At 40.5% G+C, this 15965-nt stretch overlaps 3 protein-coding genes across 3 annotated transcripts in view; 2 read left to right on the forward strand and 1 right to left on the reverse strand.

The window, feature by feature from the left end:
• The first annotated feature begins 1067 nt into the window (after positions 1–1067).
• LOC136713561 (transcription factor HES-5-like) lies at positions 1068–2050 on the forward strand. Its single transcript, XM_066690686.1, has 2 exons — positions 1068–1157; positions 1272–2050. The coding sequence occupies exons 1-2, from the start codon at positions 1095–1097 to the stop codon at positions 1701–1703; spliced, it is 495 nt and encodes a 164-aa protein (XP_066546783.1). The 5' UTR covers positions 1068–1094; the 3' UTR covers positions 1704–2050.
• Positions 2051–8012: 5962 nt separating this feature from the next.
• On the forward strand, positions 8013–10049 carry LOC136713955 (transcription factor HES-5-like). Its single transcript, XM_066691209.1, has 2 exons — positions 8013–8112; positions 8227–10049. The coding sequence occupies exons 1-2, from the start codon at positions 8050–8052 to the stop codon at positions 8656–8658; spliced, it is 495 nt and encodes a 164-aa protein (XP_066547306.1). The 5' UTR covers positions 8013–8049; the 3' UTR covers positions 8659–10049.
• A 5376-nt stretch (positions 10050–15425) lies between these two features.
• Positions 15426–15965, reverse strand: part of LOC136713795 (transcription factor HES-5-like) — a 1158-nt gene continuing 618 nt past the window's right edge. The window contains exon 2 of the mRNA XM_066691011.1: positions 15426–15965. This exon is cut by the window's right edge and continues 355 nt beyond it. Within this exon, the coding sequence (XP_066547108.1) occupies positions 15910–15965 (56 nt within the window). The 3' untranslated portion in view covers positions 15426–15909.

Consider the following 15965-nt stretch of genomic DNA (forward strand, 5'->3'; position numbering starts at 1 on the left):
CTGTATGTTCATGAACAGCTACAATAAGAGCCAAGGTGAGAGTCTGGGTCTACAAACACATGAGCCACACACTGAAAACAACATCACTAGCAAAACCTGAAGACATCTCCAAGACACAATATTCCATCACACAGACACACCGTGGACAGTGTGAACACATTGAGAAACAGCCTTCATAGAAGACACACATATACTTGAATAATAAACACGCTAACCTTTCTCCAAGTCAGAAATAATTATATTTCAATTGAATAAATACATATTCTTATGTAACAAAGCAATGCTAATATAGGCCCATTACTGAAACATATTAATAATGAATCATTCATTATAGTAGCCTAATGCTCAAACTTGAGCATCGCACACTGCTTTATTCAAAGCATAGGGAAGCACACACGTCTTGTGGAACAAGATACAATCATACCTTCTCAGAAGGCAAGTGTCTAAGATAGAAATTAATTTCTTTAAAACATGAAAAAACACATCAATGGACTAATGTGAAATGAAAACATCACATTTGTACTTTTCTGCAATCAGAAATAACCTTTGAGCTATGAAAAATTCATAGCAACACGTCCACACACTGGTGTGAAATATGATTAGAAATATCCTGCCTTCACAGAAGACACACATTGTCAGAAGCTGCCCTGATTACTTCAGAGGCACAAGTGGAAACAGAAATAATCTCTTCCACACATACACACGTCTTGTATAACAAGGAGAACAGCAGTCATACTGTTGAGCACAGGTGTGTTGAATCGTGCATGTTCTTTCTGTCAAAGACAGAGCTCTTTAAAACCTTCCACACAGGCAGAAGAGGAAGGAAGACACTTCCTACACGCTGAGAATTACTGTCCATGCCCGTCTTAGACAGGCCGGTCCAATTCTGGGGTCTGAGTCCAGTGCCCGTCCGCAGGGCTCTACCAGGGCCGCCAGAGGGCGCCTTTAGCCGGACTCTCCTGTTTGATGGTGCTGTGGCGGGTTGGGGAGCTCAGCTGGGGCTATAAATAGATTGGGGACTATAAATAGCAGAGCCGAGAGCAGCAGCAGTCACACTCACTCTACACAGAGAGCACTACAGCCCAGCTCCAGCCATGGCACCGACACTCGCTGCAGCAATGGGATACTCAAAGGAGCACGCCACCCTGAGCCACAAAGTAAGTTGAGAACCTGACCTGTGGAGAAATGCCCTGATTTCATCTGTCAGTGATTTCATCCAGGTTGCCTCCCAGAGCCTGATGACTAACCCACGTCTTGTCTTGTCTCTCCAGCTGAGAAAGCCGATGGTTGAGCGAATGCGCAGAGATCGCATCAACAGCAGCATCGAGCAGCTCAAGTCTCTCCTGGCCGGCGACTTCCTGAGCCAGCAGCCCGACTCCAAGCTGGAGAAAGCCGACATCCTGGAAATGACGGTGTGCTACCTGAGACAGCAGTGCCAGCAGCAGCTCGCTAGCGCCTCCTCCGGGCCTGCGGCTGCAGGCGAGGGCTACTCCAGGTGTGCCCAAGAAATCGTGCGCTTCCTGTCCCGGGACCAAGTGAAGACCGAGTCCCGGCGAAGACTGCTGAGCCATTTCCGGAGCGGGCAGCAGTCCTCTGATAAGGCCAGCTGTCCGAGCGCCCTGCCCCAGCTGAGCTCCCCAGCCCGCCACAGCACCATCAAACAGGAGAGTCCGGCTAAAGGCGCCCTCTGGCGGCCCTGGTAGAGCCCTGCGGACGGGCACTGGACTCAGACCCCAGAATTGGACCGGCCTGTCTAAGACGGGCATGGACAGTAATTCTCAGCGTGTAGGAAGTGTCTTCCTTCCTCTTCTGCCTGTGTGGAAGGTTTTAAAGAGCTCTGTCTTTGACAGAAAGAACATGCACGATTCAACACACCTGTGCTCAACAGTATGACTGCTGTTCTCCTTGTTATACAAGACGTGTGTATGTGTGGAAGAGATTATTTCTGTTTCCACTTGTGCCTCTGAAGTAATCAGGGCAGCTTCTAACAATGTGTGTCTTCTGTGAAGGCAGGATATTTCTAATCATATTTCACACCAGTGTGTGGACGTGTTGCTATGATTTTTTTATAGTTTAAATCTTATTTCTGATTCCAGAAAAATACGAGAGTAATGTTAATGTCCTGACATATGTAATGTTTTAAGCTGTGTGCTCTTCTAACAGCTCATGGTGTGTGCCTGTTGCATGGCAACATGACTGCTTTATTTTGCTAAGCAATGATTTGTACACGATCCTGAGATCCAGGAACATCTCAACTGTGCTGTCTGATGTGAAGACAAAAAATGGTTGTGACAGAAATGGTTGTGTTTCTGATTGTTAGAAAATATTTTTGTTTCTGTTTGAAATTTCATGTGAAAGAACAAGAGCTAATCTGAGATAAGTAGAATATGTATTCTTCATATTGTCTTCTATGAAGAATCAATGTCAATTAATTTGTTCTAAATTGAGCACATTTCATTACTTAATACCTAATGCATCATCATATTGAAGTGATATAAATGTATTTCTGAATCACTTTAAACAGCTTTGATATGCTGTTTATTATTGCACCACTGTAACTTGTTATACAAGGATTAAGTAAAATTGTGTTATTCTTAATAACCTAAGATGGCAACTTCTATAATGTGTATGTATTTGTGAATACTTACTTGAAATCTGCCTTTTAAGAAGGATATTTTTATTTGTGTGTGTGTCTCGGAAGTGTAAACTCTTTGCGAGATGAAGATAACATGTTATGTTTGACTCCTTTAGAGACGCCAAGTCCAGAGTACCTGTGAACATGTGAATTAACAGTGTGTTGTGTTTTGAAAGACGTTGTCTTGATGGTACAGTGGTGACTTCAGTTAAACAGCTGTGTCATCTAAGGTGGAAATTATTGAATATTTCATTCCTCAAGAAATAAATGCATAAATGAAGCTAATGTCTTAATTGTTTTACTTTCCTTAAGAACTTGACCTAGTACATTCAAAAATAATAGTAATAATGCATGCAACCTAAACAAAATATACAAAATAATCGTGGATACCCAATAAACAAAACTCTTGAGTATGAATAATAGTCTCAAAATATATCTTCAAATATTTAAATAAGTCAATTTACCTTTAAACAATGTAATGTATACATTGCACATTTACCTGTACATGACACTCAATCATCTTATACAAACGTAATTTTACTTATTAGAATTAAACAACCACTGAACTATTTCTCAGTTCTTCACATACTCATATGTTAAGTATTTGTACCATAAGTTGTGATATTTGAATATGAACACATGCACCCTCTCTCAATGGCATTTACCTATATCTGCATTTAAACGTGTCAATCACATTAACTGTACAGAAACATTGAACAGTTTAGAAAGAAACAACAGAATGCTATCAGGCTGGGTTTCTGAGCTTGATGTCCAGAACCTTAATGGGCCGATTTAAATCACAGTATTCGGGTTCTAGTGTACAAGGTTCTCTACTCTTTAAAAGTTTAAATGGTCTAATATACTTTTGTATGAGCTTGTAATTTCCTGATTGTGAATTACCAGGGGTACACCTTGCCTGTAGATATAATTTTTTAAAGTATTATATTTAGAATTTGTTTGTTTGAGTTTAATTTTGAGCAAATTCTTTCCACTGGATATGAAATGTCTGCCTTATATACTAAGGTATATACTAAATTACTCCCAACAGCATCCCATCTTCTGCACATAAAGATATTACAATTACAACATTACGTCAAATTGCCGAACCACTTTTTGAAACCGTTGAGAACTGGCTAAAGCCGACGTAGAAAGCTAGTCATGTATATATATATTACATATTGGTAGCACAAAATACGTTAAAATGAAATAAGTCATCATTCAATGGCCCCCCCACCCCTTCCCAACCCAACCCATTTACAGGCAGTTACAGATTATGTGAAATCAGGGCCTGCATTCAGACTAGGCAATGGGTCAGTGGGAAGTTGTGCTTTCCCACAGTGAGCAGTCAATCAGTGCGTTTACAGCCACAATAGGCAGAGCTTTAGTCAATAGTAAATTGACGACACACCGCTGAGGGACAATGGACCCCCGGCAGCTGTGGCGGGGGTGGGGGGCGGTATGATACAGTGAGCTCGGTGTGGAGACCCTACCCTGCTTTGGGAAGGAGTGGATAAAGATCAACAGGCCCTCAAGACGGAATGAATACAGATTGGGGAGAATTAGGCTCAGATCGAAAATAATAAAAATAATAATAAAAATAAAAGTGGGAGATTAAAGAAGACATTTTGAATGGGCAGAAACAGCTGCAGATGCCTTTGTCATGAATAATTTCACAGAGATGTATGGAAATTAATAAGCATTGCAATTAAGCTGTATCTTTTTATGGGCGGCAGGTTTTTCAGAAACCATTTGGGCGAATGAAGAAAGCGATTCGAGAAACACATTTCACAAGTGCCAATCACTGTATTGCTGGACAGTACTGGATGAAAAGCATAATTAAATATATTATTCTTAGCGTGCATTGTGTTTTCTTTTCTTTGTGGTAATGGAAAATAATGAATATGTTTATTTGCATGCAGAGTACACATGAGGGAGCTTAAAAAGCGTCCGTTTCCAAATAAAACATTGTACATTTCTGTTTGACAGACACATTCACACAAAGTTACTATAAACATTACAAATGTTGTTTGTTAGAAGTTAAAACAACAAAGACAACAACATGCGAAAACATTTAAACTTCTGTTGTCAAGTAAAGAAAGGTGACTTTTTATTTAAATAAGAATATTAATCATATATATATATATATATATATATATATATTAATACTCATGCTGTACACAGAAGAGCTTTTAAGAGTGTGGTTTAGGAGATTAGTATCATAATAAAACTTTCAGATGTCTGTCTTGACTTGCCTCCCTCACTGCAGTCCAGATGGTGCGCTCAGAGTGAGGCTCCCCTTCCCCACAATGGGAGATCAAACACCGTTGCTAACGTCATATGTAATAGGACACACTTCTTTTGTCTCCCCATTGAAGACGCTGAATGGGCAGAGTGTGGGAAACAGAGGAAAACTCACTCACAGGGCCTGGAGGGGACAATCCCTACAGAACGGCACACAGATCTCAGCACCGCACCTTACATCTTGCTGTACTAAAGACCGAGGGAGTGGTTTACTTATTAACTGAGCAAAAAGAAAAACAGGGAACAGCACAGTGAAAGTGACAGGCCACCATAATACATCACTAAGGATGATCAGAGCACTGGAGCTGATATTGAATTGTGACGGCTAAAGCCTTGTCTTGCAGGGGGCTCAGCGGGAGAAGAGACAGTTTTTAAACCTCTGGACAGAATGCAGTAGATGACAAGAACTTACCATGTTTGGGTTTTAAAATGGAAATGTATATACTGAGCATATGTGGCTATTCAGTTTTACCAATCACACTTCAGAGATTAAAGAACACACGGTTGATTTTTCATAACTTTAGCAGCATAAAAACTGTTTTAAATATCCATACAATACTTAAAATAGTATAAAACCACACAGTAAGGCAGTTCTTGTGTCATCTTAATAAAAAACTACCATTAAACTGGCATATATGTTTTGGCTGTAGAGGAAATATGAAAGAAAAACATTAATGCAAACCATGTAAAACTGCAGAATGAATGCTAATGTTGTCAACCTTCATTGGTGCTTTGAACACTGCACACTCAATTAAAGAAATAAGGAAGAGGAGGATCACTATTTAGACCTTCAGTAAAAACCGGAAATTACACAATCTTTCAATTAAAGCATGGAGATTTTGAAAACACTCTGTGGGCTTTTAACCAAGAGCAGTTAATAGATTCTCAAGTAGAGCAATGTGTATCAGCCCTGTCCCCTGTGTCAGACTGAAAGCAGTGCTGGATTATGTGCCGCGCTCAATTGCTATCAGGGTAAAACTGTACTCAGCTTCTCAATTAAAATATACTTAACTACAGTGTCTGATCCCATGAGTGCTGCAATTAATTAACACTTTTCAAACGCATCTCATTCTTTCTAAATGTTTGCGTTTATCTGGCCCTTGATTAAAGCATATTTAACTAACAAGTTTCATCCTCTAGAGGCTTGTCAGGGGCTGATGGTTTGAAAGCAAATTAGCATTTAATCGGCACACTTCTATTGTCGCTCTCTCAATGGGCAGAGTGTGGGAAAGCTGTGGAGAGCAGAGTCTCAGTTCCAGGGCCATTACGACTCCTCAACCCCACCAGCATCTGGAGGCCTTTATCTGGGGCTGGACACGGTGGGGCGGGCAAAGGCACGGTGAGCAGGAAGGTGTGGAGAAGCACAGGGAGGAACTGAACAGGAGGACGGCTGAGGGGACGTGTTCGATACACCATTCAGATACATCATTGCTAATGACACCTTATATGGAGCAGTACTATCAAAATAATGTAAAGAATAATCTAATCTAGTGATTCCAGCACTAACAGTTATTGTAAAATGTGGCATCTCTCTTAAATTCTGCTCTGAATGTAGTTTCTTGCAAATAAATAAAAAAGCCTGCACTTGCTAGCTGTCATGCATGAGCGACAGATATTATTGATAAGATGTCAGCCATTGATCGGCCTTCCCTCCAGATGGCGTGTGACGTCATGCGCTGCCCGTCCCACAATACAGAGCCAATTGGCGTCACTAATGCCCCATTCAGCGCGCCTGGCTGCTTTTGTTGTGTGTGGAGCCCAGCACACAGGACGCAGTGTGGGAAAGACCGGGCAGCTCTACTCACAGAGCCCAGCAGCCGCAGGACTGAGACACATCTGGGACATCTGGACACACTGCTCTGTGGATGTCCACACTGTGCTGACAGAATAGAGGAGGCATGTTAAACAGTCTGTTTCCAGTCACTGGTCACTCATTAATACCCCTGACTGTAGCACTTCATAACAACATGATGCTGTAAAGTAGAGGACAGGGAGTTTTAATCACACACTGAGTATTAAGACATATGGTTCAGTGACCAGTCACCCGAGATCAATGAATCAATCAGCGGTGTTTTCAGTGAATTAATTAGAATATTGTGGTCAGAAATGTCAAACATCCCAAAAATTCAACACTTGATCAAGGCTGGAAGAGATTTATGTTCCTTTATTAATCAAATGACAGTCTGATTGCTATCTCAATAGTTCACTCAATATCTTTTAGTCAATGTATCTGTATCTTATAACCATTCCTAGAGAAGTCAAAGTTCAAGTCACATATTCAAACCTATTGTTCAATTACCCTGTTTCCCTTCAGCAGCACTGCAAAAGCAATTTTCAAAGGCTTCCTCCACTAGGCAATTACTAACACCTTGTCTCCGAATTTCTTGGAAGTAAGCAATTTCAAGGCATGGCATTAAAAAGCTGTGATACTAAACATACAGAAGAAAAATACAAAATGACAAAGCTGCAATGTCATAAAAACTTTAGATCGAATCAAATGGAATCAATAAAATGTCTGTCTAAAATATCCTACAGTGAATGTCTAACAAATATATTGGACACTGTGGTTTGGACACTGGACGTGTTGTTTCCCAGACCAATCTACATGACACAGTAGATTTGTAGAGGAAGCTAGATGTTCCACAGATTTAAAACAATGCTTAGAATGTGAGAAGTCCTAAGAGTTATTGCGGACGGAGGCATTGCTTCTGTAGAGAAGTATGCCACACTAGTACTTTCCAATTACAACTGCTGTGCTGCTTCAGTGTCACTGATCCCAACATCAGGCGGCAGATCTGCTCTCTGCACGGGGGTCACCACTTTCCCAGATTCACACAGTGCTCCGTGAGGCACTCGCCATCGCCCCACCCCTCCACCTGTTCCCCAGAGACATGGCCATTGTCCCCGGGCAATAAGCACTTCATTGAGCATGTGGCAATTCCAGCTTCCCCATTGTCCCCCCGAGCTCGCCCATTGGCTACGGACTGTGAGAAACTGCAACGAGCCCGAGACCCACACATTGGGATGCAGATTGGGGACTATAAATAGCAGAGCCGAGAGCAGCAGCAGTCACACTCACTCTACACAGAGAGCACTACAGCCCAGCTCCAGCCATGGCACCGACACTCGCTGCAGCAATGGGATACTCAAAGGAGCACGCCACCCTGAGCCACAAAGTAAGTTGAGAACCTGACCTGTGGAGAAATGCCCTGATTTCATCTGTCAGTGATTTCATCCAGGTTGCCTCCCAGAGCCTGATGACTAACCCACGTCTTGTCTTGTCTCTCCAGCTGAGAAAGCCGATGGTTGAGCGAATGCGCAGAGATCGCATCAACAGCAGCATCGAGCAGCTCAAGTCTCTCCTGGCCGGCGACTTCCTGAGCCAGCAGCCCGACTCCAAGCTGGAGAAAGCCGACATCCTGGAAATGACGGTGTGCTACCTGAGACAGCAGTGCCAGCAGCAGCTCGCTAGCGCCTCCTCCGGGCCTGCGGCTGCAGGCGAGGGCTACTCCAGGTGTGCCCAAGAAATCGTGCGCTTCCTGTCCCGGGACCAAGTGAAGACCGAGTCCCGGCGAAGACTGCTGAGCCATTTCCGGAGCGGGCAGCAGTCCTCTGATAAGGCCAGCTGTCCGAGCGCCCTGCCCCAGCTGAGCTCCCCAGCCCGCCACAGCACCATCAAACAGGAGAGTCCGGCTAAAGGCGCCCTCTGGCGGCCCTGGTAGAGCCCTGCGGACGGGCACTGGACTCAGACCCCAGAATTGGACCGGCCTGTCTAAGACGGGCATGGACAGTAATTCTCAGCGTGTAGGAAGTGTCTTCCTTCCTCTTCTGCCTGTGTGGAAGGTTTTAAAGAGCTCTGTCTTTGACAGAAAGAACATGCACGATTCAACACACCTGTGCTCAACAGTATGACTGCTGTTCTCCTTGTTATACAAGACGTGTGTATGTGTGGAAGAGATTATTTCTGTTTCCACTTGTGCCTCTGAAGTAATCAGGGCAGCTTCTAACAATGTGTGTCTTCTGTGAAGGCAGGTTTTATGTATGAAATCTTATTTCACACCAGTGTGTGTTGCTATGATTTTTTCACAGATTAAATCTTATTTCTGATTCCAGAAAAATACGAGAGTAATGTTAATGTCCTGACATATGTAATGTTTTAAGCTGTGTGCTCTTCTAACAGCTCATGGTGTGTGCCTGTTGCATGGCAACATGACTGCTTTATTTTGCTAAGCAATGACTTGTACACGATCCTGAGATCCAGGAACATCTCAACTGTGCTGTCTGATGTGAAGACAGACTGATTTACAGTCATTCTCAGCATGTAGGAAGTGTCTTCCTTTCTCTTCTGCCTGTGCAGAAGGCTGTGATTAATCGATAAAGAAGATCCCAATGCTGTATTTCATGTGTGCCTCTGTGAGGCGTGTACAGCTCCTGCAATGCAGGCCTCTTATTCGATGCTGTTTTCTGTTTCTAGGAAGCTGTGTACTATACATTCAGTGTTTGAAAGGATTACTCTTTGTAAAACAAGTTTTGTTTTAATTATCAGTAGCTTTACTTATGCAATGTCTTTAATTAATATTATTTTTGTTAAATGATTAGTCTTGTTCAACAAGAAAAATAATGTTTCCTGATTTGGGATTGATTTTGTGACCACCTTAATGTATCTTGTTATTCAAGAAATTAATTTGTATCGCCTACATTTTGGTTTGCAAATTTTGAATTATTTCTGTATTATGAAATATCCAAATGAAAATATGTCTTCTTTGAAGACAAATTGGTACCTTTGCTGCTTGTCACACAATAATGTCTCTGTGTGTATGAGTAAAGCATTGTGTGGTACATATGAATTGCTTAAGAGACGTGTATATTACATAATTGCATAGTTTAGCCTGTTTTAAAGGCAATGTGCCAGTATGTACCCTGGGAGATGTTAACATACTGTCTTGATGTTTAATTAAATTGCAGGGGTGCTTTTTCTTTGTATATTTTAATACAGAGACTTCCGTGAATTAAATGTCCATTGTTGTTGATTGTTACAAATCAAATATGTTCTATACAAATATCTTGCATCAATATGTTTTCTGGGAAAATATAATAAAATGATTGAACTTGACATATACACTGGCGTGTGCTTTTTCTATTATAAAACAAAATTGCTGGAACTTAAACGGCACAACACACGAACACACACACACACAAACACACACACACACATACAAACACACACACACATACACACACACACACACACACACATACAAACACACACACACACATACAAACACACACACACACGAACACACACACACACACATACAAACACACACACACACGAACACACACACACACAAACACACACACACATACAAACACACACACACACACACACACACACACACATACAAACACACACACACACACACACACACACACACACATACAAACACACACACACACACACACACACACACACATACAAACACACACACACACACACACACACACACACACACAAACACACACACACATATAACTCCATTTAGTGAGATCGTTGAGATGTCATATTTGGACACTGTTCGTCTACATGGCCTCCTGTGCATAGGTCTTAAGCATTTTGTCTAATTGGGAAAACCACTACTAGCGCAGTGAAAAGCGCAGTGAAAGTAAACTCGTGTAAAATAATGAAATAACTGAAAATTTGCAGGTTCCGTTACAGTTAAATAAGGGTTACACTCGCACATTGTTATTATTATTATTATTATTATTATTATTATTATTATTATTATTATTATTTAGACGTGAGCTCTCCATTGTGCTGATCGGGTAAACTTTGATTGTTAAGTGATCTGCGATCATTAATTATGCGGCTATTGAACGACTACATGTGTCTGTGTCTAATGTCATGCTCTCAGGAAGAAGAAGGTCAGTAAACAAATATGGTATATTTTGAGGCGCAGACAATTATATATTGTAGTAATGGTAATATATGTGATTGTATTAAATAATATAAATGTTTCCACGGAAAATCAGATGGTAATAGTCATGATTATAGTTTATTTAAGAGGAGTGGACCTTTTAATTCGATAGCACAAATGTCTGAGTGAATTATGAAGAAACTAAATATATTCATAACAACAAAAATATGTCTCATTATATCAAAGTATCTGTATACATGAAGCTGATTAGCTCAGCATAGAATCTGGTTGTATCCCCCCTGGAAAGTGTCTTCATATATATTGATTTTGAAGCGAAGCTTGACACAATTATAGTCTGATACGTCTCGGTTGAAGCGGCATCCCCATGAGATACTCGATTAATTGCAGTTCCTCTTCATGAATAAACGCATTTAGCTTTCATTTAAACACAATGCAATAGTGCCGACAGATAACGAGACAGGCAGCAAAACCCAAAGCATGCATCCTTTTTGAGTGCCTGGGAAGCTTCAGTTTCCCACACTGAGCAGTCAATCACTGCATAAGAGCAGACAATAGAGCAAAGACTGAGTCGATAAAGCCTGAACTATATAGCCTAAGCCGTTATATGGCATACAAAGAATGCATGTGGGCCGCTGTGTTTTTAAATGGGAAGAACGTATGAATGGGCATCAACATTATTCATACATATGCCCACTTTAGTCTTCTAAAACTATATTTAAATGGACTTTTGTTTTGGCAAATGTACACCAAGGTCCATTTATGATAAGGAATATAAAATATTTACTTCCACCGTATTTTGTTCATGTAATTAACCGCAGTGCGCATGTCGCTGCAATATGTATGTGGAGTTCATGTGGCTGGCAAACAAAGTATAAGTCAGCAGCATAAACTCAGTGACACAAAAATGTGTGCAAGAGTAGGACAGCCTAATTGTGTAAAGGCGCTGAATGAGATCATTAATAATTGGCAGGTGAAAGAACAGGGTTTGAATCGAAATGGGTCGCATAGGCACACGCTTTGAAGAAGCATGTAGACTAATGGTGTCGTCTAAACTGACAAGTGTGAAGCTGCGCAGCTTTCCTAACGGCTCCCTTTGGTCTCTTGACGTTTGATCGTGCCGAGCGCAAAAAATAAAAAAACTTTGACCCCCCCTGCGGATGGCTTATTAAAAATCTGAACTCGGTCGTGCCAAGTCAGGGGCTCCTTTCTATGCCTATACATCCAAACAACAAGTTTGTAATTTGGAGGGAAGGTCAAAACATTGATTTGATCTAAGGCACCCTGTAAATAAATCTATATAAACCAATAACCCTTAGATTAATAGACTGCAACAAGTCCTTCAAACCAGATCGACACATATTTGTGCAGAACACGTCCCGCAACAGACATCTGAAAGTTTCATATATCTGCGAAACAGATTTATATTTGATGTTGTATTTATTTTATCGCTGCTTAATCTGCATAATATATTGCGCCCAGTGTTAAAACGGCAGCTACACATTTCAGAGGATTGCCTGAGATGCACAATGACGCACAGAGAGCGAGGCTCCCCTAACCCGCAAGGGGACATCAAACGCCGTCGCTAATGTGATGTGTAATAAGACACACTTCCTTTGTCTCCCCCTGAAAGTGCTGAATGGACAGAGTGTGGGAAACAGAGGAAAACTCACTCACAGGACCCAGCGCCTCCCAGCACATAATCCACACAGAGCGCTTCTGCACTTAGATGCATATATAATCCTAGGAGACGTTTATCGTATTTGTCACACTTTATTATTATTATTGTTATTATTATTATTATTATTCTCTATTGTGTTCGGTGAAAGAAATATAGATTTTATACTTTTTTATTAGTTTGGTTTCCATTGTACCTTTTGTTTCTGTGAAGGCGCTGTTCTTTTGCATTTTTCTAAGAGAAGTCTATTGTTTCCTATGCGTGTCGGGAAAGAATAGATCGACGTTACTTGGTGCAGCCGTGACTGTACAGCTCTGACCAATTAAACATTAGCCTGTGTATTATAATGAATTAAACAGAAACACTGCTGACGGTTGATGTGATACAGTAGCGCTGACTGACTACATTAAGTTGTTTCCTTCTTTTTTTTAATTATTGAAGGCTGTAGCGTGTTTGAAGGCGTACAATGTATCACCTGACAGCTTACAACCGTATGCCAAATTCATATAATAACCTAATTGTTACCCCTTGAAGTATAATATATGCTTTGTATTTCATATGAACTGTACAGATAATCAATATCTTCTGCAAATGTTGTAATTTTTAAATTGTATTATGCCTCAATTTAATTTTGAATTGCATTATTGCACTTTTGTACTGGTCAGTCAATAAATCAAGAAATACACACTAACACAAACTAACCACAAAGTACTATATGCTATAATCATGTAGTATTCATATTCTACTTAGATAGTATGTTCAACATCAGCCATTGATGCTTTCCCTCCAGATGGACTGAGGTGGCTCCACAATACAGAGCCAATTGGCGTCACTAATGCCCCATTCAGCGCGCCTGGCTGCTTTTGTTGTGTGTGGAGCCCAGCACACAGGACGCAGTGTGGGAAAGACCGGGCAGCTCTACTCACAGAGCCCAGCAGCCGCAGGACTGAGACACATCTGGGACATCTGGACACACTGCTCTGTGGATGTCCACACTGCGCTGACAGAATAGAGGAGGCATGTAAACAGTCTGTTTCCAGTCACTGGTCACTCATTAATACCCCTGACTGTAGCACTTCATAACAACATGATGCTGATCCGGCTATCCTGCAATCTCAAACAAGAGAGTTCTCAAACAATTTGAGAATAATCGGGATTTATTAATATTATTATTATCACCAACCTCTTCATCAATCTATATATTTTTATTTGGTATGGCGCCCTTCGCAAAGTTGCCACAGAGCCTGTCAGGCATTAAAGCAACAACACAAGCTTGTGTTTCATTCAGAAATAAACAAAAGCCGTATAGGAAGACTGACTGCTGTAGGAAATGTATTATTATTATTATTATTATTAGTAGTAGTAGTAGTAGTAGTAGTAGTAGTAGTAGTAGTAGTAGTAGTAGTATAAACACATAACTTAAACTGCTAGCTCTATTTTCGGGAATGCTCCAAAAACATTGCAAAATAAATCGCGCCTCTTTCCAGATGTAAGTGTCCAGCTGTGCGCTGAAGCCAGAGCCTCCCGTCCACACGCTGACACCTGCCTGCCAGGACACGCTTGACACCCGCATGGAGGCGTGAGCAGGACACGCGAGGGCCACACCTGGCCGACAGGAGGCTGTAAACCTCCTCAAATCACACCTACCGCCCGGGTGAGAGAGAGAGAGAGAGAGAGAAAAGAGGTGTGTGCGCATTGGGGGTCTGATGGGAAAGTGTTTAGTGCCTTCCTTTCGACTCTTAAATTCACTGTTATTAAACTACCTACTACTGCCGTGGTTGTTGTTCCTAACAAGGACATCATTCCCACCATGCCCCAGCACCCAGTATGAAAAGCCCTGTTCAAATGAAGTGGTAAGGGACACTTAACTTAACAGGAGCAATAAACAATATCAGCAGCATCCCCAGCCACTTTCATTTTAGATTTTGTCTAAGTAAATAACAGGCAAGTGGTGGGAATTGATTGTCCTGCTAGTTAGAATGAATACGATTGTGGCAGGTCTCAGGGGACAGTCAAGTTATGTCATTCTTATTTTCATCTGTATTACATTTTATAGAATGTGTTTGGTAGACAGATAAGGAAATGAGCACTGTAAGGGGCAGCCAATAAATGTTGAAATAAATAAATAAAAAATAAATGTTTAAATATATACTGAAATGTACACATTTATTTAATTATTTATTTATTTAACTATTTCGTAATATATTTCAGCATTTATTCATGTATTTATTTATTTGAAAAAATGCTTGTGGGCCCCAAGATGAAAATCAGATTCACCTACCAATATTTTTAAACGGACAAATTTCAGATTGGTTTCAAAGAGACTGATCAAAATACAGTTCTTAAATAAAGACTTGATTAATGTATTTTTAAATGTATGAACATAACAAACTATATGAATTACAAATATTCCTTACAGAAGTGAATATTTAATCTTAAGTAATTTTTAAAGTCTTGGAAACTGACACTAATCTAGTGCTGGGAAAAGTAGATTTTAAGCATAATATGCTAAATCAAATTAGTCTGCTTCTGCAAAACTGATTTTAAAAATGACTTCCAGGAGTATTGATGTAGCTGATAAGATACATTATATACATGTACATTAGATATACATTGAAGGGGGGTGGTGGGGCGTAGGTGTATCGATTAATTACATATTCATAAATATCGAGGGGTACAGCATCTTCATTGGGAGAACTATATTGAAATTATATTAAGACCCACTGAGTCATGTGTACCATAGACAGAGACAAGACATAAACAGATAGATTATAGACAGACAGACAGACAGACAGACAGACAGACAGATAGATAGATAGATAGAGATAGATAGATAGACCAATATTATTATGAGACATTAATAATGCAATTCCAATAATTCGATTTCATATAATTTATTATGCAAATATATAATATTGAATTATATTCATACAGCATATTTTTAATATAGAAAACACACGCCTTTATAAAAGGCAAAATTACAAAATAATGGATGTTTAGTCAACATATCGTAATGAAAACACAACTTCTGCCATACAGTATGCAAAGAAAAATATCTATACTTCTTATTTAATCACCTGCACTATAGAATAATGCAACACGCAAATCGCTACAAACATTGTAGACCTATAGTTATAACGCACCGGCAGAACAATGCTCTAAATCAATTTAAATTACTTTCTCTTAAAATACTAGAGAATATGAACCTCTCGCCTTACAAAGGGTCGGTACAGATAACCTACACAGTGGTGTAGCAGAAATAAATAATGGAACCAATAAGTTCCTACGCAATCAGAGGACGCCTTGACTTCAAGCTCTCCTCTAGTTTAGTTGGATTGTCCTTCGTGGTGTATCAGTTCTTTCTACCAGGGTCTCCACAGGGTCACTCTGGACCTCGATGCCCCTGCTTTGGCGGAGC

Source organism: Amia ocellicauda, chromosome 18 (assembly GCF_036373705.1).
Source record: "Amia ocellicauda isolate fAmiCal2 chromosome 18, fAmiCal2.hap1, whole genome shotgun sequence".
NCBI classification, from domain to species: Eukaryota; Metazoa; Chordata; class Actinopteri; order Amiiformes; family Amiidae; genus Amia; species Amia ocellicauda.

Bases quoted from the DNA above. Each gene is read 5' to 3' on its own strand.
- LOC136713955 (XM_066691209.1), top strand. From the start codon at position 8,050: ATGGCACCGACACTCGCTGCAGCAATGGGATACTCAAAGGAGCACGCC. The intron at 8,113-8,226 runs GTAAGTTGAGAA...TTGTCTCTCCAG, and splicing joins ACGCCACCCTGAGCCACAAA to CTGAGAAAGCCGATGGTTGA.
- LOC136713561 (XM_066690686.1), top strand. From the start codon at position 1,095: ATGGCACCGACACTCGCTGCAGCAATGGGATACTCAAAGGAGCACGCC. The intron at 1,158-1,271 runs GTAAGTTGAGAA...TTGTCTCTCCAG, and splicing joins ACGCCACCCTGAGCCACAAA to CTGAGAAAGCCGATGGTTGA.